The sequence below is a fragment of the Lagenorhynchus albirostris genome, chromosome 16 (genome assembly GCF_949774975.1).
Source record: "Lagenorhynchus albirostris chromosome 16, mLagAlb1.1, whole genome shotgun sequence".
NCBI classification, from domain to species: Eukaryota; Metazoa; Chordata; class Mammalia; order Artiodactyla; family Delphinidae; genus Lagenorhynchus; species Lagenorhynchus albirostris.
The window spans coordinates 8435639-8463434 of NC_083110.1; the positions used below are offsets into that span (position 1 = coordinate 8435639).

The 27796-nt window shown below is 38.8% G+C and overlaps 1 protein-coding gene across 1 annotated transcript in view; it reads left to right on the top strand.

The window, feature by feature from the left end:
• The window catches only part of RYR2 (ryanodine receptor 2), a 542915-nt gene that overhangs the window by 273202 nt on the left and 241917 nt on the right, over nt 1-27796 (top strand). Inside the window, exons 28-32 of the mRNA XM_060126891.1 lie at nt 1866-2074; nt 10025-10199; nt 24229-24437; nt 25064-25416; nt 27597-27711. Of these exons, the coding sequence (XP_059982874.1) occupies nt 1866-2074; nt 10025-10199; nt 24229-24437; nt 25064-25416; nt 27597-27711 (1061 nt within the window). The remainder of the gene's footprint in view (nt 1-1865; nt 2075-10024; nt 10200-24228; nt 24438-25063; nt 25417-27596; nt 27712-27796) is intronic.

Genomic DNA, 27796 nt, shown 5'->3' on the forward strand with positions numbered 1-27796 from the left:
GTGTACTTCAAAGCTTGTTTTCTGTACCTCTTAGATTAGTTTAGGGAAGATTACAGCCATGATTTAAAGAAGCAGCGGATCAGTGTGCTGTTTCTTGAGAAAATACTGACTCTGGAAATGTGGCTTTTCCTATTTTTTTTAATATTATGGCATTTAGAACTATCTCCTTAATAGTTAATTTTCTTGTCCTCAAAAAAGTAGTTTACTATTCTACCTTTCAAAAATCATTCGGTTATTAAGTAACAGATGTGAGAATATTGTACCCTTCATCACGGAGATGTTTCTCTCATTTAAGCCCCTTTCCACTCCCACCTTGGATGTATCGAAAGCAAACTTTCTCTCTTCAGAGAATTTTGTACGTGCTGTCTGCTGCATAGAGTATTATAAATGTCTCATTTTTAAACTGTATTACTGCATTCATGTTTTCAGTAAGGTGTTTGAATGTATTGTATGATATGAGTGTGTGACATTTGAGGCTGTCACTGCTGGACACAGGAGATTTGCTTGGAGCAGACTAAGTCGTTAGGTGTGAGCATGTGTGTATATGTGGGGAAAGGTGAAAAAACAAAATGTTGCTTATTCAGAAATTTAACCCAGGTTTTGAAAGGTTTATCAGCAGATGCAGTTCATCTACATGCCCTAAAATCACCATAAAGTCATCAGAAAGTAATAATTGATCATTTCATTAAATCAGCTCCTATTATGTGCTGGGACCTCTTAGTCCATTTTTCTTTTCTTCAATCTAACCTTAACTTGTTAAAGATGACCTGTGTGTTTATTGTCAACCTTTAGAGCATATCGTGACTATTTTTATTTATTTGGTCACATCAGTAGTTTAGCTTTTAATAAACTTTTATTATTTATCAGGTCTTCCCTAACTCCTGAGAACAGATGAGCACTAATATTTAACTGGTACCTGCTAACTCTGTGTGAGCTCCTGAAGGTAGAGCGGAGAGAACACAGGTTGTAGCGTTTGGCGGCTCCCGAATTCTGCCATTAGTCGTGTGACTTCATTAAGTCACTTAAATTTGCTTCTCTGTATCTAACCCCAAACTTCGTGGAGCTGACCACATCCTCTGATACCAGGTCAGCGGACCCTTGTCCCCTTGCGCTGTGATTTCCCAGGAGGTGACGTTCTCCAAGTCATTCTAGCTCCAGGTCCCCTGGTCTGAGGTTTTGTACCACTGGCACACTCCATCTCTGAGGCACCTCATGTCCTACAGATGTTTTTTCCCTGTCTCACCACACGGATCCTGAGGTTGGACCTGACCCTTTTATTTTTTCCTCAAGTCACTTAAACACAGCATTTGTGTGTATATACAGTGAAGAGGTGGGGTAGCAGAAGACTTATGCCCCTAGCCGTTCTGTCTGGGAAACTTACCAATGGTTCCGATTCTCTGCTAATGTATAGCTCTCTCTTGTTTTCTTTCTCTCCTCCTCACTTCCTGGGTGCTTCTTCTCTCTTCTCTCCTACCCATGAATGTCTATTTATTTCCTATGCAGAACAGTTTAAACCTCTTTTATTGTCTTCTTCCCATTCTTGCCCTCAAGTTCATCTCATCTTCCACTACCAAACCGCCAAGTGGCTGTTAGGCTTTTCTCTACAGGAAAGAAAAATTTTTTTTTTTTACATCATCTGCCCAACAGCATTAGTGAGAGTTAACAACCAGCATCTCCCAAGGAAGGCCATGTACTTTCCACTTCACCCAGCTGCTTCCATCTGATATGAAAACACTTTGTAACAACATATGAACCAACATAAGAATAGAAGGTATCTTTAGCATCATCCCTGTAGGTTAAGTGGTATCTGCCCTCCTCTTTCAATTCCCCATGCAACGATCACCAGAATCCCTTTCCATTCACAGCTGCCAGAGCTGAAGTGTGCAGCGGCACAGGAGAAAGGTTCCGAATCTTCCGCGCTGAGAAAACTTACGCTGTGAAGGCAGGAAGATGGTATTTTGAATTTGAGGCTGTCACTGCTGGAGACATGAGAGTTGGCTGGAGCAGACCAGGCTGTCAACCCGATCAGGAGCTTGGCTCGGATGAACGTGCCTTTGCTTTCGATGGCTTCAAGGTGAGTGTGCTTTGCTGGGCCCCGGGCACTGGAGTTTGTAGGCTCCTGGTTTTGTAGGCTGCCGTGCACCAGGCATCCACACGCTGTGGGCTCCCACGCTGCCTGGCTTGATTTCCTCTGGTATTCCTTTTGGTGGTACAGTAATATTAGTACTTTCCTGAGCTCAACCTTGAGAAAATAGTTCCTAGGAAAACTTTTGTTCTTGTAGCCTCAAAACGTTTTCCCTCACCCTGTGAATAGTCAAGATTATTCAAAATTCAAGAAGGAAAATATTGATTCTCTATCATATCAAAAAGATGAATCATCCTTGTCTATCAAAAATGTTTAAAATCCGTATGCTAATTTAAAATATATTCACTTTGACAGAGGAATTCCATAGAAGGAATTTATCCTCAAGCAATAATTAATGATAGGTATAAACATTTAATAGACATAAGAATGCTATTTGTTGTTTGCAATCACCAAGAGTTTTCATTTTCAACATTATTGGTAATTTTTATGTTTTAAGTTTGGTGGAAGCTGGTCAGTTGCTTTTTTTTTTTTTTTTTTTTTAATTTCCCCAGGCCTCGTGGCTTGTGGGATCCTAGTTCCCCGACCAGGGATTGAACTGGGCCCACGGCAGTGAAAGTGCAGAGTCCAAACCACTGGACCGCCAGGGAATTCCCCTCAGTTGCTTCTTTTATTGTTTATTTATACATTATATAAGTGTTTAATGATAATTTTAGCTGCATAATATATTTTAAAATTAAAAATACAAAATATGGAGAGATTGGTTCAAGATGGCAAAGTAGAAGGATGTGCGCTCACTCACTCTTACGAGAACACCGGAATCACAACTAACTGCTGAACGGTCATCGACAGGAAGACAGTGGAACTCACCAAAAATGATACCCTACATCCAAAGACAAAGGAGAAGCCACAATGAGATGGTAGGAGGGGCACAATCACAATAAAATCAAATCCCATAACTACAGGGTGGGTGACTCACAAACTGGAGAACACTTATACCACAGAAGTCCACCCACTGGAGTGAAGGTTCTGAGCCCCACATCAGGCTTCCCAACCTGGGATCTGGAAATGGGAGGAAGAATTCCTAGAGAATCAGACTTTGAAGGCCAGCAGCATTGGATTGCAGGACATTGGCAGGACTGGGGGAAACAGAGACTCCACTCTTGGAGGGCACACACAAAGTAGTGTTGGGACCCAGGGGAAGGAGCAGTGACCCCCACAGGAGACTGAACCAGACCTACCTGCTAGTGTTGGAGGGTCTGCTGCAGAGGCGGGGGGTGGCTGTGGCTCACCATGAGGACAAGGACACTGGCGGCAGAAGTTCTGGGAAGTACTCCTTGGCATGAGCCCTCCCAGAGTCCGCCATTAGCCCCACCAAAGAGCCGGATAGGCTCCAGTGTTGGGTTGTCTCAGGCCAAACAACCAACAGGGAGGGAACCCAGCCACACCCATCAGCAGACAAGCAGGATAAAGTTTTACCTGAGCTCTGCCCACCAGAGCAACACTCAGCTCTACCCACCATCAGTCCCTCCCATCAGAAAACTTGCGCAAACATCTTAGATAGCCTCATCCACCAGAGGGCAGACAGCAGAAGCAAGAAGAACTACAGTCCTTTAGCCTGTGGAACAAAAACCACATTCACAGAAAGACAGACAAGATGAAAACGCAGTGGGCTATGTAGTAGATGAAGGAACAAGATAAAACCCCAGAAAAACAACTAAATGAAGTGGAGATAGGCAACCTTCCAGAAAAATAATTCAGAATAATGACAGTGAAGATGATCCAGGACCTAGGAAAAAGAATGGAGGCAAAGATCGAGAAGATGCAAGAAATGTTTAACAAAGACCTAGAAGAATTAAAGAACAAACACCTAGAAGAATTAAAGAACAAACAGAGATGAACAATACAGTAACTGAAATGAAAAATACCCTAGAAGGAAGCAGTAGCAGAAAAACTGAGACCAAAGAACGGATAAGCAACCTGGAAGACAGAATGGTGGAATTCACTGCCATGGAACAGAATAAAGAAAAAAGAATGAAAAGAAATGAAGACGGCCTAAGAGACCTTTGGGACAAGATTAAACGCAACAACATTTGCATTATAGGGGTCCCAGAAAGAGAAGAGACAGAGAAAAAGACAAATATTTGAAGAGATGATAGTCAAAAACTTCCCTAACATGGAAAAGGAAATAGCCACCCAAGTCCAGGAAGCACAGAGAGTCCCATACAGGATAAAGCCAAGGAGAAACATGCCAAGACACATAGTAATCAAATTGACAAAAATTAAAGACGAAGAAAAATTATTGAAAGAAACAAGGGAAAAATGACAAATAACATACAAGGGAACTCCCATAAGGTTAACAGCTGATTCCTCAGCAGAAACTCTACAAGCCAGAAGGGAGTGGCATGATATATTTAAAGTGATGGAATGGAAAAGCCTACAACCAAGATTACTCTACCCAGTAAGGATCTCATTCAGATTCGATGGAGAAATCAAAAGCTTTACAGACAAGCAAAAGCTAAGAGAATTCAGCACCACCAAACCAGCTCTACAACAAATGCTAAAGGAACTTCTCTAAGTGGGAAACACAAGAGAAGAAAAGGACCTACAAAAACAAACCCATAACAATTAAGAAGATGGTAATAGGAACATACATATTGATAATTACCTTAAACATGAATGGATTAAGTTCTTTAACCAAAAGACACAGGCTCAGTGAATTGATACAAAAACAGGACCCATATATATGCTGTCTACAAGAGACCGACTTCAGACCTAGGGACACATACAAACTGAAAGGGAGGGTATGGAAAAAGATATTCCATGCAAATGGAAATCAAAAGAAAGCTGGAGTAGCAATACTCATATCGGATAAAATAGACTTTAAGATAAAGAATGTTAAAGAGACAAAGAAGGACACTACATAATAATCAAGGGATCAATCCAAGACTATCTAACAATTTAAAATATATATGCACCCAACATAGGAGCACCTCAATACATAAGGCAACGGCTAACAGCTATAAAAGAGGAAATCAACAGTCACACAATAACAGTGGGGGACTTTAACACCTCACTTACACCAATAGACAGATCTTCCAAACAGAAAATTAATAAGGAAACACAAGCTTTAAATGCCACAATAGACCAGATAGACTTAATTGATATTTATAGGACATTCCATTCAAAAACAGCAGATTACACATTCCTCTCTAGTGCACACGGAACATTCTCTAGGTTAGATCACATCTTGGGTCACAAATCAAGCCACAGTAAATTTAAGAAAATTGAAATCATATTAAGCATCTTTTCTGACCACAACAATATGAGATTAGAAGTGAATTACAGGGGAAGAAACGTAAAAAACACAAAGTACATGGAGGCTAAATAATATGTTACTAAATATCCAAGGGATCACTGAAGAAATTAAAGAGGAAATCAGAAAATACCTAGAGACAAATTACAGTGAAAAAACAGTGATCCAAAACCTATGGGATGCAGCAAAAGCAGTTCTAAGAAGGAAGTTTATAGCAATATAAGCCTACTTCAAGAAACAAGAAAAATTTCAAATAAACAATCTAACCTTAACCTAAAGGAACTAGAGAAAGAAGGACAAACAAAATGCCAAGTTAGTAGAAGGAAAGAAATCATAAAGATCACAGCAAAAATAAATGAAATAGAAACAAAGAAAACAATAGCAAAGATCAATAAAACTAAAAGCTGGTTCTTTGAGAAGGTAAACAATATTGATAAACCATTATCCAGACTCATCAAGAAAAAGAGGGAGAGGACTCAAATCAATAAAATTAGAAATGAAAAAGAAGTTACAACATACACCGCAGAAATTCAAAGCATCCTGAGAGACTACTACAAGCAAACTCTATGCCAATAAAATAGACAACCTGGAAGAAATGGACAGATTCTTAGAAATGTATAACCTTCCAAGACTGAACCAGGAAGAAATAGAAAATATGAAGAGACCAGTCACAAGTACTGAAGTTGAAACTGTTATTTAAAATCTTCCAAGAAACAAACAAGCTCAGAACCAGATGGCTTCACAGGCGAATTCTATCAGACATTTAGGAAAGAGCTAACACCTGTCCTTCTCAAACTCTTCCAAAAAATTGCAGAGGAAGGAATACTCCCAAACTCATTTTGTGAGGCCACCACCCTGATACCAAAACCAGACAAAGATACTACAAAGAAATTACAGACCAATAGCTCTGATGAACACAAATGTAAAAATCCTCAACAAAATACTAGCGAACAGAATCCAACAGCACACTAAAAGGATCATACACCTTGACCAAGTGGGATTTATCCCAGGGATGCAAGGATTCTTCAATATATGCTAATCAATTAATGTGATACACCATATTAACAAACTGAAGAATAAAACCCATATGATCATCTCAAGAGATGCAGAAAAAGCTTTTGACAAAATTCAACACCAATTCATGATAAAAACTCTCCAGAAAGTGGGCATAGAGGGAACCTACCTCAACATAGTAAAGGCCATATATGACAAACCCACAGCAAACATCATTCTCAATGGTGAAAAACTGAAAGCATTTCCACTAAGATCAGGAACAAGATGAGGATGTCCAGTCTGGCCACTATTAGTCAAGATAGTTTTGCAAGTCCTAGCCACGGCAATCAGAGAAGAAAAAGAAATAAAAGGAATACAAATTGGAAAAGAAGAAGTAAAGCTGTCACTGTTTGCAGATGACATGATATTATACATAGAGAATCCTAAAGATTCCACCAGAAATCTACTAAAGCTAATCAATGAATTTGGGAAAGTTGCAGGATACAAAATTAATGCACAGAAATCTCTTGCATTCCTATACACTAATGATGAAAAATCTGAAAGAGAAATTAAGGAAACATTACCATTTACCACTGCAGCAAAAAGAATAAAATACCTAGGAATAAACCTACCTAGGGAAACAAAAACCTGTATGCAGAAAACTATAAGACACTGATGAAAGAAATTAAAGATGATACCAACAGATGGAGAGATATACCATGTTTTTGAATTGGAAGAATCAATATTGTGTAAATGACTATACTACCCAAAGCAATCTACAGATTTAATGCAATCCCTATCAAATTACCAATGGTATTTCTTACAGAACTAGAACAAAAAGTCTAAAAATTTATGTGGAGACACAAAAGACCCCAAATAGCCAAAGCAGTCTTGAGGGGAAAAAATGGAGCTGGAGGAATCAGACTCTCTGACTTCAGACTATACTACAAAGCTACAGTAATCAAGACAATATGGTACTGGCACAAAAACAGAAATATAGATCAATGGAACAGGATAGAAAGCCCAGAGGTAAACCCTTGCACCTATGGTCCACTAATCTATGACAAAGGAGGCAAGGATATACAATGGAGAAAAGACAGTCTCTTCAATAAGTTGTGCTGGGAAAACCAGACAGCTACATATAAAAGAATGAAATTAGAACACTTCCTAACACCATACACAAAAATAAACTCAGAATGGATTAGAGACCTAAATGTAAGACCGGACACTATAAAACTCTTAGAGGAAAGCGTAGAAGAAAAGTCTTTGATATAAATCATAGCAAGATCTTTTTTGATCCACCTCCTACAGTAATGGAAATAAAAACGAAAATAAACAAATGGGACCTAATGAAACGTCAAAGCTTTTGCACAGCAAAGGAAACCGTAAACAAGACGAAAAGGCAACCCTCAGAATGGGAGAAAATATTTGCAAACGAATCAGTGAACAAAGGATTAATTTCCAAAATATATAAATAGCTCATGCAGCTCAATATTAAAAAAACAACCCAATCAAAAACTAGACAGAAGACCTAAATAGACATTTCTCCAAAGAAGACATACAGATGGTCAAGAAGCACATGAAAAGCTGCTCAACGTCACTCATTATTAGAGAAATGCAAATCAAAACTACAATGCGGTATCACCTCACACCAGTTAGAATGGGCATCATCAGAAAATGTACAAACAACAAACGCTGGAGAGGGTGTGGAGAAAAGGGAACCCTCTTGCAGTGTTGGTGGGAACGTGAATTGATACAGCCACTATGAAGAACAGTATGGAGGTTCCTTAAAAAACTAATTATTACCATATGATCCAGCAATCCCACTACTGGGCATATACCCAGAGAAAACCATCATTCCAAACGACACATGCACCCCAGTGTTCGTTGCATCACTATTTACAATAGCCAGGTCATGGAAGCAAACTAAATGCCCATCAACAGATGAATGGATAAAGAAGATGTGGCACATATATACAATGGAATATTACTCAGCCATAGAAAGGAAGGAAATTGGGTCATTTGTAGAGACGTGGGTGGATCTAGAGACTGTCATACAGAGTGAAGTAAGTCAGAAAGAGAAAAACAAATATCGTATATTAACGCATATATGTGGACCTAGAAAAAAGGTACAGATGAACGCGTTTTCAGGGCAGAAACAGAGACACAGATGTAGGGAACAAATGTATGGACACCAAGGCGGGTACGTGGCGGGAGGTGGTGGTGGTGTGTTGAATTGGGAGAGTGGGATTGACATATATACACTAATATGTATAAAATGGATGACTAATGAGAATCTGTATATAAAAATAAATAAAATAAAATTCAAAAATTATAAAAAAGAAACACATTAGTAGGAATATCAAGACAAAAACTTTAAAAATAATAAAAAATAAAATATATGTATATATGACACAGCCATAATAGAATAATAATAGTCTTTTTGGGGGGATGAAATTATTGACATTTTATTTTTTTATCCTATTTTTATTTCCTAATTTTCTTCAGTGAATTTGTATTCCTTTTGAAGGAAAAAAGTATTTTCTAATTAAAAAAAGAAAATTAGAATCAATAAGCAATCATGAAGAGATTTGATGCCTGGGTACCCAGGTGTGTGTGTGGGAAAGCATTTCTAGGCTATAAGTTAGTGTTGTGGCTTCTAGGCCAACTGACCCACTGTGTTCTGAAATATTACAATTCTTGAATCCTGTTTTTTATTTCAGATGGAAAAATTTAACACCTTTTGATACCTAATTTAATTAAAATTTTAAAAAAGTACAATGTGTTATGCTTTAGAAGAATCAAATCATTGCTTTGCATTGGTGACTGCATCCCGTTATATGTCAGTTCACAGTGAAGGTGATACTTTAGGGAAAAATTTAAAGATTTATCTGACACAATATTTAATATAACTAATTTTGTATCTGTAAATCAGTGGAACATACGTATAGATTAAAAAGTGACATTTATCCTATGTTTCACAGGTATTTATGAGATTTTATGTGTATTATATAAGGCAGTGTTGACATATATATTCAATTTTTGGCTTACTATTTCAGTAAATATCTTGAGAATATATTTAAGTTTGATTTGAACCTTTTTTGATTTTAGTATGTACTGAAATGCTTCTAGATTTCTATTTTGCTGAAGTGCGAGTGCCTTTGCTTCCAAGGAATGGGATTTTATTTTGAAATAGATGAAAACTAGAATGTCATTTTCTCTGATCAGTTCCCAGTTGAGTCTCTGGTCATACTTCTCTGTATTTGGGGGAGTAGACAAAAGCAACCCATATCCTGGGAAGCATTCATTGTAGTGAGAAAAATAAATTTGTAAAGAGACAGTTTTTCTTTTAATAGAAAAGATGTGCGGTTTGATTTTTTAAATATTAGACTCTGAAAATCATGAAATAGCATTTGGGTTTTTCTCAAGATTCAGTAACATACAATGTTAGTATCAGGGGTTCAGCATCCCCTGGCACCTCCACATTGCTTTGTGCATTTCTGTAGACAGATGTGCTGACTATACTCCTTCCTCCCGCTGCGTTAATACAAAGGCTACTGTGTGAGCCGATTAGGGGTGTGTGGGTGCTGTTCTTCTGGCTTTCTCTGTGACAATGACTCTTCTGTCCCTAGGCCCAGCGGTGGCACCAGGGCAGTGAGCACTATGGGCGCTCTTGGCAAGCAGGCGATGTTGTGGGGTGTATGGTTGACATGACAGAACATACCATGATGTTCACACTGAACGGCGAAATCCTTCTGGATGATTCGGGTTCAGAATTGGCTTTCAAGGACTTTGATGTTGGTGATGGTAAGTGTGCTGCATCTCGTGTCGTTTTCAGGTTTGGGGCACAGTAAAGCTCTTTGTTCTGATGCCTCTTGACCAGCCATCTTGGTTTGAGGGTGAGCCAGCAGATGAGTTGCAGCTGTAGATCACAAGGTTGCCATGTGGCTTGTTTGGTTCAATACCCTTGAAATTACTTTAGCAGAAACTCTCTCTCTGCTACTTAGCTAGGATTCCCATAAGGCAGAAATGGCTTTTATGAGTGTGAATAAGAAACGAAATGGCAGGCAAAAGGACGGTTTTCCACAAATATTAAATATTCGTTTAGAACTTCCCTGTTTAATCAACTGCTTATGGCTTCTATCTGTTCATTCATTTAAAAAAAAAAAAATGTAATGAGAACCTACCAAGTATCAGGCTCTCTGCTGGATGCTGAGATGACAAAGCTGTCCTATCTTTATGCAGATGATAGAATTCCAGGGGAAGTTCTCACTTGTATAATTTCTATTCAGCGAATAAGTTCTAAAATAAAGAAATGCAGAAAGTTCTATGGAAGCACAATGCAGGGAAAAAATTCCTCTGCCTGTGGGGCTCTGAGATGACCTTGAACAGGGTTGTAAGAAAAGAACAAAAGCCCTTTATGAAGCAAATGAGAAGGTAGGTGTTCTTTAGAGCTGTACTTCCAGTAGACTGGCCACATGGGGTTATTTGAATTTACATTAATTTAAGTGAAATAGATTAAAAAATTGAGTTTCTTAGTGGCACTTGCTACATTTCAAGTGCTCTGTAGGGTCCTATGGCTAATGGTGCCCTATTTGACAGCAGAGATAGAGAACATTTACATCATCACTGAAAGTGGTAATCCAGAGCATATAAACAAGATAATATCTAACAACATATTTTATAAATATCTCATTTCAAAATGAGCACAGTTTTTTTCAAAATGGCTTTGAATATATCCTATTACTTGAATATATATAGTCTTGGATTTTAAGATATACCCCAATAAATACTTTTAATACTCTGTAGACTTGTTGCCAATCCTCAAAAAGTTAGCCAGCTCATTATTTGCATTAAGTTCTATAGTTATTCATTCAACAAGCTTTTGAGCAGGTATGACCATCATTTCTCAAACACAGGTTTGTGAAAATAATAGGAATTTTGCATTTTTACAACTTGATTTCTATTTTGCGTACCTGTATCGCTGGGTGGCGGGTGAAACTGATGCTGAGAACGCAGCCTCTGTGTACCGGTGCCAAATCAAATCTCAGAGCAGAGTTTTGGGGTGAAGTAGAAAAGAATAGCTTTAGTGCTTTGCCAGGCAAAGGGGGACACAGTGGGCTCCTGCCCTCGAAAACTGTGTGCCCCAACCTGGGAGGATTTGGTGAGGAGTTTTATAGCATTGGTTCAAGGACGGGGTTGCTGATAAGATTAGGGTGTGTGCAGGGCCTGCAGTCCTTTAATCTGGTCTCAGGTAATCTGATGAGTTTCTGTGGTTCCTTTAATCTGACCTGAGGTGGTCTTCTTGAAGAGCTTCTCTGGTTCCTTTGATCTGGAATGAAGAATGCTGACATCTTCCATTTGTTGAGGGTTTAGTTCTATAAAGAGCTTAAAGATACTGTTATATGTATCCCTTGAGGCAGAGCCAGGACCCTGCCTCAGGGCTGCACTATTGTTACTGGGCTGTTCCTCCCTTGTTTCTGCATCCCCTCCCTTCCCTGATTAGCAACTGTTCAAATCTGCCCTTTGGAACTCAAGGAAGGTTGTGGAGGCTGGAGTCTGTCCCCTACAAACAAGAAACGGAAGACACAGAAAGGCTTTCGGCCCCAGGAGCCCCAAGGGTCCTGCTCAGTTTCAAAACTGGCCCTCTAACCTTCCATCGCCTATCTCCCCTCCTGTAGTATTGCTTTTAGCAGTGTCAGCATATCACAGGGAAGGTGGGAGAAGGACTTTTTTCTATGTTATCTGTCTATACTGTCCACTACTATGGATATGACCTGAGATTTTTTTTTAATTGGTTGTTATTTTAAAATGCTTGCATGTGATGCATTTCTTCTCGTGAAGTTAAATTCTTGAAATGCCTGTGTGAGTTTTACTTGTTTGATTTATATGACGTAGATTCACAGAATGATGTTAGAATTATAAACAATGCAGAACGCCCGTTCATACTATTTAAGCACATAATGTTCATGCTACAGCCCTGTCACAGAAACCAATTACCATCGTAGTGATGAGCTAGCTAGGCTCTGAGGTGAGTCTGAGTGGCGCAGTCATACAAACAACTTTGTTTTTTGACTTTACACTTCACGTAATTTTGAAAATTTAAAAAATGACTTGAAACTTATCCTGATAACTCAGTTATCGAGTTAATACAGCATTCTGATGAACTGTCTGAAAATTTTATGGTCCATCAGTTGGATTATTGTTGGATGTGTTGGGATGTATCCTTTTGGTCTCTAAGGCAGATGATAAATTTTATTTAGCCATGACCATTAACTATTAATTTTTTAGGGGTTAATCATAATTCCACATTTTCTGCCATAAGAAGGACTACAGAGTTTATCCATGCCTGTGACTTCCAAACGCTTTTTGGGAGTGGAATTTTTCCTATTCCTCCCTATTAACTTTACATAGCTTCTTAAAAAATACAGTGGAACTGCTCTGGGTAAAACTACAGTGTGAGGCCCTGAGTTGAGCTCCCTAACTCACCCACCACCACTGAAAGTGAGCCCTGGGGATATCTATGACTCAAAGGAGCATGTTCGAGAAACCATTAATTTAGGAATATACTGTTGTTGCTAAAGTACTAAAGAGGCTTCATAAGTGCTCTATTTTCAAATTGTTCTTATACCTAGCTTGTCTTTATGTCTGTGCCATGCTTGATTTGGTGTTTTTTTAACATCTTCATAATTTCCTTTTGTTGCTGCAGAGGTAGCTCAGTCATAAGTAAAGCAATCGAAAGAACTGTGTGGTAAGATGGATAGAAAATTTTCTCTATGTAAAATATATACATATACGTGCACGCACACTCTGCAGATCCTATCTGATCAGCTTGGTAGACAACATGGCTAAACATATTTTGATGTCTCTGCCTTTTGTACAGCTCACACAACTGAAATGATGTCTTGACCAGTATAAGTTGTTTCTAGATAACATCAAAAGGAAAAGCACAAAAATCTTTGAAAGACTGATGGGGTCATCCAGTTAAATCCAGGTCGAGATACAGCCGTACAGTTAGTTCCGGCGAGGATCTGGTTATTCCATAAAGATGCAGGCAGGGCTCTTCTAAAAAGCTACAGATCTCTTTCCCGTATAGGGACTGCACTTTCCCTCAGTGACCACAGACTTGACCTTAAAGCTCATATGTGAACTGGACAAAGAGAAAATTGCTGAGATACACTGGGCTCTGGTAGGAGAACAAGATCTGCTAGCCTCTCATCTCCCCTCAAAGGACCAGAACTTACATGGTCGAGATCAAGAGCATTGTGTAGTGCTGGAGTGGAGTTCTCAGACTTTAAAAGCTATTTCGTCTATGTGGCAGGTCCTCTTTTAGGATTCTCCCTTCTATTTGATTTTTTTTAAAAAATCTCTTCAGAATATCTCTAAGTAAAACAAACAGATTAATTGAATCTTCATTTTTCAAAGAGTCCTCTGGCTGTAATGTCAACAAAGGAATAGTGCTGACAAGTGCAGATGCCGTCCCTGGTAAGGTTTTCTGTGAATTTTTCCTCATCTCTTCCTACCATTGTACTGACAAACATTCAGGATCGAGAACGGGGAGAGCCCAAGGAAAGAGCTGGCAGTACCCTCTGTTGCAGGCAGAATTTTAAGACTGCAACCTCTAGGAGTCCTGATCCCTGGTGGACATGCCATGTATAACCCTCTCTTCTTGAGTGTGGGCAGAATCTGAGTATGATGGGGTATAGCTCTCATCATTAGGTTACTAACCAGTTGACTTTGAGTTAATCAAGTGGATTAGCCATATGGGCCTAACCTAATCAGGTGAAGCTCTTAAAAGAGATTGGTTCCTTCTTGAAGTCACAGAGATCCAAAGTGTGAGATAAAATCTTCTCCTGGACTGGAACGAACAAACTGTTGTGGTGTGAGAGGGCCACATGGTGGAAATCTGAGAACAGCCCCTGGTTGATAGCTGGCAAGAAAAAGGAGACCTCGGTCCTACAACCACAAAGAACTGAATTCATTTAACAACCAAGGAACTGGAAAGAGGATTCCGAGCCTCAGATGAGAACACGGTCCAGCCAGTACCTTGATTTCATCCTCATGACGCTAAGCAGAGAACCCCAGTCATGCCATACCTGGACTTCCTACCTATAGAACTAGGAGATAATAAATGGGCATTATTTTAAACTGATAAGTTTGTGGTAGTTTGTTCAACAGCAATGGAAAACAAATACATTGACCAATACATTTTTAGTTTCAACTGAATCTTCAGACTCGCAAAACTATCAAAGGGCATCCTTAGTGCCTGTCTACTCAGAAAGGTAGAGAAGAGGAATTAATGCTTGCGAACTGGTCTACCTCAAGCATTTCTCTTCGTCAGGAATCTTTAGATGTATTCCCCCAGTCCATACACAGTTAACTAATCAGGAGTTAATTTTATCACAAATCAAGTTGCCCGTAACATAGAAGATACTCTAACTTTTACCCACAGAGACCTGTTAGCCAATAGAGATATGATGCCCTATAGCAAGAACCTGAAAGGGGTTCTTCTGATTCATCCAGAGTCTAGTTCATCTTATCAAAGCCAGAGATTATTCCATATCAAATTGGAGACTGAAGCTTTTTTTTAAATGATAATTTTTATATGGAGCATGCCTTGATATACTTCCTCGGGAGCCCAGTGGAGATGATTCTTACCATGTTAGGTGGGGGACAAGAACAGGGCTCGTAGAGAATAAATATATTTTTGTATATTTTACCACATTGTTCTTTTGATTGCTTTACTAGCCAATATATTTATGTCTGAGCTGACGTTCTCTGTAGCAATAAGAAGAAATGATGAAGGTGGTAAAAATCCTAAATCAAGCATGGCACAGATATAAAGACAGGTAGATGTGAGAGGAATTTAAATATAGAGCATTTATAAACTCTTTTAGTACTTTAGTTTATTCTTGTGCTAAAAAGGCTCTAGTCCTAAATTGGTTTTCAAACTTGTAATAGACAAGAAAAAGAAATTGGAAATGTTAAGAATTGGAATAAGAGGAAAAGCAATCTATAATTATTTGCAGATAATTTAATCATTTGCAGAGAAAACCCTATAGAACCTACAGACATTACTAGGAATAACTGGAGCATTTAGCAAGGTAGCATTTCTATACTAACAGAAAACCTGGAAAACTAAATTAAATAGAAGATACCATTTACAGTCATGTCAGGTGTTTTCAGTAATCACTAGTTATCACTTTAACAGAAGGTGTACAATACTTTTACAGAGACAATCACTGAACTTTATTGAGAGGTAAACTTCACTATGAAATTTATCATATATACTGATCTTTGACAAGCATAACAAAAATGCATAGTGAGGATAGTGTCATCTTTTTCATAACTGGCGTTGGGATAATAGGATATTCATATGCAAAGAATGAAATTGGACCCTTATCTAATTTTGAACCACACAGAAAATGTTTTTGTGACTGTGCACGACATGATTTTGGACTATACACAAAAATCAACTCAAAATGGATTAAAAACTTAAACATTAGACTTGAAACTGTAAAACCCGAAGAAGAAAATATAGGGGAGAAGCTATTTGACGATGGCCTTGGCAGTGATTTTTTCAACCACAAGAAAAGTCAACAGAAGGAAAAATGGACAAGTGGAATTAAACTAAAACCTTTCTGCACAACAAAGGAAACCATGAACACAACGAAAAGGCAACCTATGGAATGGGAGAAAATATTTGCAAATCATATATCATAAAGGGTAATCCAAAATATATAAGGAACTCCTGCAACTCTGTCGCACAAACCAAAACCAAAACCAAACAAACAAAAAACAAATAACCCATTTTAAAAATGGTCAAAGAAACTGAACAGATATGTAAAGTGCTCTCTCCATCACTAATCACCGGGGAAGGGCAAGTCAGAAACACGAGATATCATCTCACACCTGTAAGAACATTTCTAGTCAAAAAAACCTGAAGGTAACAAATGTTGGTGAGGGTGTGGAGAAAAGGGAACCCTGGTGCACTGTTGGTGGGAATGTAACTTGGTGCAGCCACTGTGGAAAACAGTATGGAGGTTCCTCAAAAAATTAAAACTATAACTACCATATGCTCCAGCAAAACCACTTCTGGCTATAGATCTGAAGGAATAGAAATTAGGATCTCAAGGAGAGCTCTGCACTCCCATGTTCATTGCAGGATTACTCACAATAGCCAAGATATGGAAACAACCTAAGTGTCTGTGGATAGATGAATGAATAAAGAAAATGTCTGTGGTATTTTGCTATGGCAACCCGAGGAAACTAATACACGACCCCTCTGTGCTTATATCCCATACTCGTCTAGAACCATTTTCAGTTTACTCTTATGTAAGAGCTTAGTGTTACCAGTAAGTTGAAGAACTAATCATATCCTTAATTTAAAGCTAGGCAGAGAGTCATTTAACATCTTGCCAGATGGTGAAAGAATAGTTATTTTGTCTGGAGGTTACCTGTGTTTTACAAAGTAGGCTCTGGGATGTATCTTGCGTTGTGTAAATGTCTCATTACACTGGAGCTTTTTCAAGCTTGTCAGCTCTTCTGTAAGTAAAGATGATCTCAGGGCCCTCGGGTTCTACACCCGTAATAATTATAATCAAATCCAGAAAGGATGCTTTTGATTCTGTATCTAACACTTGAAAGGACAGTGAGCAAAACTGAATTCCTGGTGCTGAGACTGCATGGGCTTCCTTTCCTTGGCAGAAAACCAGAAGAATATTTTTGTAATTAAAATAGCTGCATAGCTTTAGGCAGAAAAGACCTCTAAGGAAAAAGAGAGGGATAACTTTCCATTATTGATTTTATTTTGCTGCCTTTAAAAAAAGAAAGAAAAAAGCAGAATATAGAACCGTCAGTCCCTACCTACAATACAATATTCTTTTTACCCTCAGTTGAAATATGCACTATTTGGCAGACGTGTATGGCTCATCCAGAAGAGTAGCTGTCAACACGGTGTGAAATCAGGTGGGGTCTGTACTGTCCCAAATACCTACCTTCCTGGCTCCATCATATAACATCTGTCCATTCTGTCACTAGTGACATTCTGTACAACTTGCTGTTGGTACAGACCTGGGACCCAGGTTCGTATCAGACCCAGGAAAGTAACGTTATTGGGAATCGCCCTAATTAAAAATAAACTATTGTTGAAGGAAGGAAGAAGTTAGGGTTATGACTCACTGCAGTGGAGCAATTCAAACAGTCAGGGAATTGGGTTGGGACACTACATATTTTGAGTGAAGATAAAGACAGTTACAAAGCGGTAGACAAATTCTAAAGAGTAGGAAGATGATGGAAACCAGCATAATCAGTCTCATAGTTTTCTCTGGAATCAGAAAGGGAAGCTGTCCTAGAAACACTCTGGGTATTTGCAGGAATGAAACTCTTAAATATGTACTACATTCATGGAATACTTAAAGCAGTGAGGAGATTTTTCATATTTAGTGTTAAATTTCAGATTATTATTATTTAATATATAGCTTTTGAGCTTATGTGTGTGTAATCTAAACAACATGTTGTTTGGGGAAATTCATTGTGAAATGATTGGGGAATTCAGTGAAATTCAAACTGCTTAGCCTAAACTGATCCGTTAATTGACAGTTAAATTTTATACATTGATGAACAGAGGAAATTTGTACCTTACAGACCATTTTGAGAATGAATAAAGTTTGTAGGTGGTTAATGAGGTAATTTGTGTATATACTAGCCTATCCGCAAATTGGCAGTTTTGCATATAGTGAATGAATGTTTCAGGTACTAGGGGTAATACAGATGTACAACACCAATGGCTTATTTACAACGCCAATGGCTTATTACTTATGAATGCTACAGAGCCAAACAGCAAGATTTAATGTTTAAATTATACTGAAAAGATTAAGGAATCAGAATAAAGGATGTCAGAACCCTGTGTATATTAAGCGTTCTTTTTTTCTGGATTTGGACTGATGGAGAGAATGTGATGGCTTTAAAATGATATTCAAGGTCAAACATAAAAGTTCTACTGCTTTGCTTATCTGAAATAAACCAAGAGCCAGGAAGAAAGTTTGGGAATGTCCCTATTGTTCCAGCATTGATGTTACAGAGTCCATGCACTAAACATGCATTTCCACCGTGGAAAATTCCCTAAGACCTCACTTAGCATAATTCCTTAATTCATTTTCGAAGCCAACGTGAAGCAGAAGCAACAAATATCATGTCACGCCCTGGGTTCTAGACCGTATTCTGAAAATCATTCTTCCCATGTGATCTGGGGCAGATGGCCAGCCCCTCTGTTTTCATATCTTTAAAATAAAAAAAACACTAATTGGAAATGGTCTTTTCATGCCCCTTGCAAGTCTAAAGAGCCCAGAAATCTAAGGCAAGTGTGTTTTGTTTTTGTTTTTCCCTCCTTCTCTGCATTCTTGATTCAACTTTTAGCATCCCATTTAACTAGCTGTAGGACCTTCGACAAGATGATTTAACATCTTAGTTGTTTCCTCATCTTGAAAAGTGGGGTTAATATTTAATAATAAGTGGGAGGTCTTCTCTGGCAGTCCGGTGGTCAAGACTCCATGCTTCCACCACAAGGGGCATGGGTTCAATCCCTGGTGGAGGAACTAAGATCCTGCATGCTGCACAACGTGGCCAAATTTAAAAAAAAAAGCATAATAATAATAATGAATGGGAAAGTGCTTACATATTGTCTGGTACATAGTACGCCCCCAGTAAATGTTACCCTTCCTTCTGATCAAATGACTCAAATTTACATGTTGGTATAATATCGGCCATTTTTGTCTGCTCTGGGCCATTTGGTTTGGCTTATAAATGTTGATTCCTAGCTGTATTTTAGAAAATTTGAAATCTGAAATCGTATATTCTTAGGAAAAGCTGGTATGCTTGTGATCCGCGTTATCTTCTTTTCACGCCGGCCTCTCAGCGCCACATCCTGTGGCCGCCAGTTCTTTTTGCTGGACTTGCATGCTCCCAACACACCCCTCTCTGCCCAGGAGCGAAGAGGCTTCTCGACAGAGAAAATTAAAATTTGCTGGAGCCATCTGTCTTTTGTTGGAGGAAGCAGTTTAACCATAAGCTGTAGCTACTGTTTTAACAGATTTACAAATAGCTAGGGCGGGTCTGGCGCAGGCCCAAGTAACCAATTGGACTCATGTGTCCTCATTTAAGACCCACTGCCAGGAAGAAAACTTCCCTTAGATACATCAGACTTTGTTATTTTCAGGGTGTCAGTTAAGGTATTTGGAATAGAAGATCGAGAACACAAAGGACAGGAAGGTAGGACCAACATTTCACCTGTGCCGGGGTGTGTGTGTGAATTTGTGGAAGTCTGTTTCATTGGGTTGGAATATTTTTGCGTTCAGCATACCTCAAGCTAATAAAGAATTGAACCTCAGTTATCATGTTTTGCTGTAGGAAATGATTAAGAGTGAGGTCATTTATCAACTTGTCTTGTGTATTCATGGCAAAACATTCCGTCAGTCCTGATAGCATTTATGATTTTCTGACATTGTGTTATGTAAATTGGTAACTATTTATTTATTCTTTATCTGCCTTCTGTACATAAAGATAAGCTCCGGAAAGGTAGGGACTCCTTTTTGTTGTGTTCACAGCTGTATTTCCAGTGCCTAGAGTAGCGGTTGGTACCTGGTCGGTGTTCTTTAGATATTTGCCAAATGGAGGGACCTGATACACAATGTTTGAGTATTGAAAACTTAAAGCAGGAGTTGGCAAACTAAGGTCTGAGGGGCACATCCAGCCTGCCACCAGTTTTTGTGAGTAAAGTTTTATTGGAACACAGCCATGCTCCTTTGTTTACATACTATCTGTGGCTGCTTTTGCGCTGTAACACAGGCTTGAGTCGTTTTCACCGAGACCATATGGTCCAGGAAACCTAAAATCTCTACTCTTTGGTGATTGCAGGCCTGAATTAAAGCACGGAGCTTGAGATCTGGCAGACCTGGGTTTATTTTCTGGCCACTTAGCTGCGATTTAAGCCGAGATTGGACTTAAATCACTGGAAAAAGATAATAATGATTCCTGTCTCAATGAATGGTCGTTAAGGGTCACTGAGATGAACACTCAGGGAATTAGCTGCTGTTAGGGAGCCTTGTGTGTTAAGCATTTCATCTGTTGTCAGCACATTTATTTGCAGGGCATTGGCTAAATGGAAGTGACTGAGGCCTGGCCCTTTCCCATGTGGCCACTGAAAAGTACCTGGAGTTTTTCCTCCACTCTCTATCTGCTTTGATACCATTGCCATGTAGTTGTTCCTGCTGTGATATGCTGATTTTAAAAATGTAGTTTTTAGAAATATCTGTTGTTTTATTATCATAACAGCTATTAAAACTGCATCTTCTGAAGTCAGAATACAATTTAATTTTTATTAAGTTCTACTTCATTTAAATTACAAAGAGAAAAAAGCATAATTTTTACTTATGGATGTACTTTCACAGATAAATTCCTTTAAAGGAGACCAAAACGCTAAAGCAGTGAAAAAACCATCTACTGCTATAAGCTAATGAAAAAGTGTATCTATTTGTCTTTCATAAAATTAAGATATTCTTTTTGAGCATTTGGAAAATACAAAGGAGTATAAGAAAATGGTTAAAAATTATATTCCCACTACCCAGGGAGAAATTTGACTTTTAATGTGTTTTTCTGCCATTTAAAGGTTTGAGATGTACAAATAATTTTTTGCCACCTTTTTTAAACTTAATATTATATATAATATGTTGTCCTAAGGCATAAAAGTATTTTAAGCATAACTTGTGGTAGTTTTACCAATATCATATTTTGAGAAATGTCAGCCTTTTAGAAAAGTGCAAGAATAGTGCAGTGTACACCTGTGTACGCTTCACCTGGAATCACCAGTTTTTAAATGTTGCCATGTTAGTTCTACCTCCCTGTATAGTTTTATTTTGGTGAGCCCTGAACATGATTTTTAATGACTACACCTATTTAATCTTGTGTATGTATCATAATTAACCATTCTCTTATTACACCTATTAGTTTCCTTTACCTTTTTTTTTTTTCCATTTAAAATTGAGTTTAGTGAGCGTATATATTAAACACTATACATACAGGATCTTGTTTTTAAAACCGTAACCCTCGTGGGTAGATATTACAGAAGAAAGGATTAAAGCTTAGGGAATTTAAGTAACTTGCCAAGAAGTGGTGGAGCTGAAACTTGAATCCAGGTCTCTTGGATTCCAAAGTCCCTGTTCTTAGTCATTTCCCAGGACTGCCTGTCTGCCCTCTACTTAGATGGTGACTCTTCTGCAAAATCTTCCCGACTTCATCTCTCTACTCTTCCTCGGCTCTTAGCACTCCCTCTTTTTAGATGGGTCAGTAGGTTATTTTATTACTTCTTCACTTGTCTCCCCACCGTATTAGACTATGAGAACATTTAGCTGGGTCTGTGTTAGTGACCTAGTATTCCTTGTTTCTGGCACACAGTAGCTGCTCAATAAACATCTGTTGGATAAAGAAATGAATAGGTGAAAGTGTCTTAATGCATATTGCTAAATCACTTTTCAGCACTCCTGTACTAGTGTAATTTTATTAGCAAGATTTCTGCTACCAAGCTCACTGCACACTCACTAGCAATGAGAACTTGAACTTCAGCAACTTGAAGAACATGTTGTTTGGACCATTTTATATCCACATCATTCTTCCACCTTTCTATACGAGAAAGATGTAGGTATATCCCATTTCCTTAAAGGAATATTTTATTTTTACGAAGGCTGTCGTTTGTTGTCATCATAAAATACATATTCATTGAAAAAAATTATTAAATTGAGAGACATAAAAAGAGGGAAAAAGCATTCAAAATTCCACCATTCTGAAACTTTCTTGATTTAAAAAAACCCCTTCTGGTGTTTTTGCATCTTTAAAAATAAGCCATATGTTCCATCTTTCTTTCTCGAAATAATACATACTGTGAATATTTTCCTATATATTAATGAACTTTTGAAAACCAGATTTTCAAAAGCTAAGTAGTATACCATCTCCAGGAAAAGAAAAACACATATTTATTGTCCAAACAGTATTCTATGATTGTATACATAGCCATAGTGAACAGTTTAGGACACAAATCTTTGCGCACAACACTAAGTACTTGATTTTTTAGATGAAAATATATCAGACATACAGAAAAGTTCAGATATTAATATAACAAACACCCAAAGATCTACTCTACAGATATTTTAAGGTATCCAGTAACTTCACTTTTAGAGTAGGAACTCCAGCTACATATAAAGTGGTTAGAAAGAAAAATGTGTAGCATCAGCAGAGATGTTTCTGCCTCGGTATCCCCTAGTTTATGTCAAATGAATGTTAGGTTTTCCCGTTTGTGCAAATGTAGTTCAAGCTGTCTCAGATCTATTGCATTTATCCAGTCCTTTTCTTTGATTCCTTTGGGGACACTTATTTAAGACAACTTTCCTTGACTACTGCATCAAGAGCTGGTACAGCTGCAGACACAGCTGTGGCTTTTTTAGTTTTAGCTAGAAACTCATCATTCACACTTCCTTGAACCCAGCTGGATGTGTTCTTGCTTCCCGGTTGGTAATGCTATGATTCAACCGTTTATTTAAATATATATTGATGATACAAACTGGATGAAATCATTATGAATTATCAGATGTAATTTCTATTGTCTTGTGCTGTCTTGAGAGTTATACATTGCTTTCACTGCCACTAATTTCAACAAGGAAAGAAATGGACATCATAATGGTAGAAATCTGTCAGCTCATTCTGAGGATCCCCTGCTTTTTTGATCTGCAAGTTAGATCCTCTAATTTGTAGTCTGCATCCCAATACTGACCTTGTTTATTGTGCTGACTACTTGAACTTTCATGTAAAATATTACAGAAAGATATGAAGAGTACGTAAATGCCCCCTCCACTGAAAAGTATCATCTCATCCCCTTGCCAGACAGTTGATTCCAAAGAACTCAGACAATTAACAAAATTAATGTAGTTTCCCCTTTTTATTTAATAGTGGAAAGATTAGCCATCCCTGCCACACATTGAAATATTTTGTTTTTTTCTTCATTGCTCATTGCTGTTGCTTTTGATTTAGTTTCTTGTTAACTTTTAACTTTTTGATTTCTTATCTTAGCTATTTATGTTAATTTTGCATTACCCTGCTTAATCTATACCAACAGTGACATTGAAGGGAAAGGGACAGATGGAGGAGTTTCAGTAGGATTTTAGCAGCTACTTCCGAATTCTTATTTATATCTGTATTTTCTACGCTTAGATCTAGGGTACCCTAGGGGGGAAAAAAAGAGGCAAAATTCTCTTCAAAGATCAAAAGCAGCTATAGGTGAATGAACACCTTTAAAAATGTGGCCTCCAATCCTTTTTTTTTTTCTTCTTTGAGTTACATGTAAAGCTCAGCTGTGTTTGATGTTTGCACATTTCAGGCTCTTTGGCGATGCGCTTTGGCACTTAACTTTCTTTCTCATTTTCCCTCTGCAAGAGAGTCACCTGCACTTCGGGGCTGGGAGGCTGTGGGGAGGGGGTTGTGGTCCCCAGGATTTCCAGAGGACTCGGGGCCGCTTAGTAGTCACCTCATTTTACAGAAGTCCAGGGTGGAAGAAGGGACTTAGCTCGGGCCCACATTTAAGGAATTATGATGCCAAGAGTATATACTGGTCTTCTGATCGTCACATTTAATACTTAGTGTCCGTGGTCTCTTTACCCCACTATTGTTTTCACCTCAGGGCAACGGTTCTCACAAAGCTAAGAGTTTTAGAGCAATACTTTGGGTGATTCCATGCTAAAAGGATCTTACACGAATGATACTGAAGATTTTGATGTATTTTTTTTCTTCCCAGGATTCATACCTGTATGTAGCCTTGGAGTGGCTCAAGTGGGCAGGATGAACTTTGGAAAGGATGTCAGCACCTTGAAATATTTCACCATCTGTGGCTTACAAGAGGGCTATGAACCATTTGCCGTTAACACGAACAGGGATATTACCATGTGGCTAAGCAAGAGGCTTCCTCAGTTTCTCCAAGTTCCATCAAACCATGAACATATTGAGGTTTGCTTTTCCTTTGAAAATCAGACCATTGCCAAAAACCAGGAGCGGTTGTTCCCACTTGGACAGTTACTGTCATTTACTTAAAATGATGGCTCTGATGTGTTCCACTGTAGGGGAATCTAAGGACAGGATTACCCTCTGATTTTAGGTACTTATGAGAGGCTGATTAGACTGATTACCTACAGTTAATCCTCGAACAAGTTCGGGGTTAATCTGCATATAATTTATAGTCGGCCCTCTGTATCCACGGATTCAGCCAGCCACGGATTATGTAGTGCTATAGAATTTACTATTGAAACATATCCACATATAAGTGGATCCAAGCAGTTCAGACCTGCGGTGTTCAAGGGTCAACTGTATATAATTCTTTTTTTATGGAGGCAATGTCAGGCTCCATCTGAATATACACAGTTTTAACATGAATTTCCCAAGTCATCTTCTGAGTTAGAAACAGAACTGTGAGTATGTCTGTAACACAGCAGTCCCTCTATTTAATGATCTCATTTATGAAATTATGCCACGGGCGGGCCATGTTTTGGGTTGTAAAGGTGTGATGCACGTTAGGGTTTTAGAATCAGGAAACGGACGGTGATGAGCATTTGAACAATCACGTCTTCCTTTGTTAGGTGACCAGAATTGACGGCACCATCGACAGTTCCCCGTGTTTAAAGGTCACTCAGAAGTCCTTTGGCTCTCAGAACAGCAGCACGGATCTCATGTTCTATCGTCTGAGCATGCCCATCGAGTGCGCGGAGGTCTTCTCCAAGACTGCGGCCGGAGGGATCCCTGGCGCCGGTCTCTTTGGGCCCAAGAATGATTTAGAGGATTATGATGTGGATTCGGACTTTGAGGTTCTCATGAAGACAGCTCATGGCCATCTGGTGCCAGATCGAGTGGACAAAGACAAAGAAGCTACAAAACCAGAGTTTAACAACCACAAAGATTATGCTCAGGAAAAGCCCTCTCGTCTGAAACAAAGGTCATTGATACATGCAAAATGATTTAAAAAATTTTTTTAATTTAAATTTTTAAATGATTTTAAATATATAGTTATTATGTTAGGGGATCACTGGAGAGGGTAATAGTGGGTAAGGGATTTCCAAAGTCAATTTTTTCTTCCTCTTCCTCCTCCTTTATGTACCAAGGATTCTACAGAAGAAAAAGCAGCCTGTTGGCCAGCTAATTTGTTACCACTAACAATCTATCTCAAGAGTTACTTTTTCTATGGATTTTTTTTTTTTTTTTTTTTTTTTTTTTTGCGGTACGCGGGCCTCTCACTGCTCTGGCCTCTCCCGTCGTGGAGCACAGGCTCCAGACGCGCAGGCTCAGCGGCCATGGCTCACGGGCCCAGCCGCTCCGCGGCATGTGGGATCTTCCCAGACCGGGGCATGAACCCGTGTCCCCTGCATCGGCAGGCGGACTCCCAACCACTGCGCCACCAGGGAAGCCCTATGAATTTTTTTTTTGTGGTAAAAATAAAATTTAGCATCTTAAACATTTTTAAGTATACAGTTCAGTAGTGCTAAGTATATTCTCATTGTTGTGAAACAGATCTCGGAACTTTTTTAGTTTGCAAAACTCTGAAACTCCACACCCATGAAATAACGTGCCTTTTCCAACCTCCTCCAGCCCCTGGTCATCGCCATTTTACTCTTTGTTTCTATGAATTTGACTGCTTTAGATACCTCATATAAACGAAATCGTACAATATTTGTCTTTTTGTGACTGACTTATCTCATGTAGCTTAATGTCCTCAGAGTTCATATGTGTTGTGACATATGTCAGAATTCCCTTCCTTTTTAAGGCTGAATGATATTCCAGTGTGTGTGTATATATACCACATTTTGTTGATCCATTCATCCAATGATGGACATTTAGGGTGATTCTACCTCTTGGCTATTGTGAATCATGCTGTTAAGAACCTGGGTGTGCAAATATCTTTTCACAACCCTACTTTCAATTCTTTTGGATATATACCCAGAACTGGGATGCCTGGTACTTCAGTATTTAAATTTTTTTTTTTTTAATAAATTTTATTTATTTATTTTTTTATTTTTTTGGCTGCATCGGGTCTTCGTTGCTGCGTGTGAGCTTTACTCTAGTTGTGGTGAGCGGGGGCCACTCTTTGGTTCGGTGCGCAGACTTCTCATTGCGGTGGCTTCTCTTGTTGCGGAGCACGGGCCCTAGGCACACGGGCTTCAGTAGTTGTGACTCGGGGGCTCTAGGGCGCAGACTCAGTAGTTGTGGTGCACGGACTTAGTTGCTCCACGGCATGTGGGATCTTCCCGGACCAGGGCTCAAACCCATGTCCCCTGCATTGGCAGGTGGGTTCTTAACCACTGCACCACCAGGGAAGCCCTATATTTAAATTTTTGAGGCAAAATATTTATATTGTATTCCATAGCAGTTGTACCATTTTACAGTCCCATCAGCACTGCACGAGGGTTCCAATTTCTCCAAGTCCTTGTCAACCCTTGTTACTTTCTGGTTGTTTGATAGTAGCCATCCTAATGGGTGTGAAGTGATATCACATTGTAGTTTTGATTTCCATTTCCCTGATGATTCGTGATGTTGAGCATCTTTTCATATGCTTATTGGTCATTTGTATAACATGTTTGGAGAAATGTCTATTCAAGTTCTTGGGCCATTTGTTGATTGGGTCATTTGCATTTTTGTTGCTGAGTTGTAGGAATTCTTTGTATATTCTAGATATTAACCTTATCAGATATATGATTTGTATTTTCTCCCAAGAGTTAGTTTTTAAGATGTTTATATTTACATTACTGGTTGAACCTTAGAGTATTCTCTCTAAATAGTACTTTTTAATGGATAAGGAGGTAGATTGTTTTAGCACCCTTTCTTACACTGAATATGAAATTCTCAACCTCCACACTATTGCCACTCTGGGTTAGATAATTATTTATTGTAAGAGTCTGCCTTGTGCATTGTAAGATGGTTAGCAGGATCCCTCCCCCAGTAGTGGCCCCCCTCCCCCACCAAGTTGTGACAACCAAAAATATCTCCAGATTTTGCCAGATGTCCTCTTGGGAGCTAATCATCCTGGCTGACAACCACTCTACCAAGTTAATTATATGTTTGTGTTTGAGATAGGCAGAACATTTTAATGTTGCTTATTCCTAGTCCTCTACTACATTCCAGATTTTTGCTCAGAAGGACAAAGCCAGATTACAGCACCAGCCACTCTGCAAGACTCACAGAAGACGTCCTGGCAGATGAGAGGGACGACTATGATTACTTGATGCAAACGTCCACGGTATGAGGTTGCAGCTTTTGTCATTTATCTCGATTTGTCAGTGAGCATGCTTTGCATTTCAAATAGTTACATTGATTCGTACTAT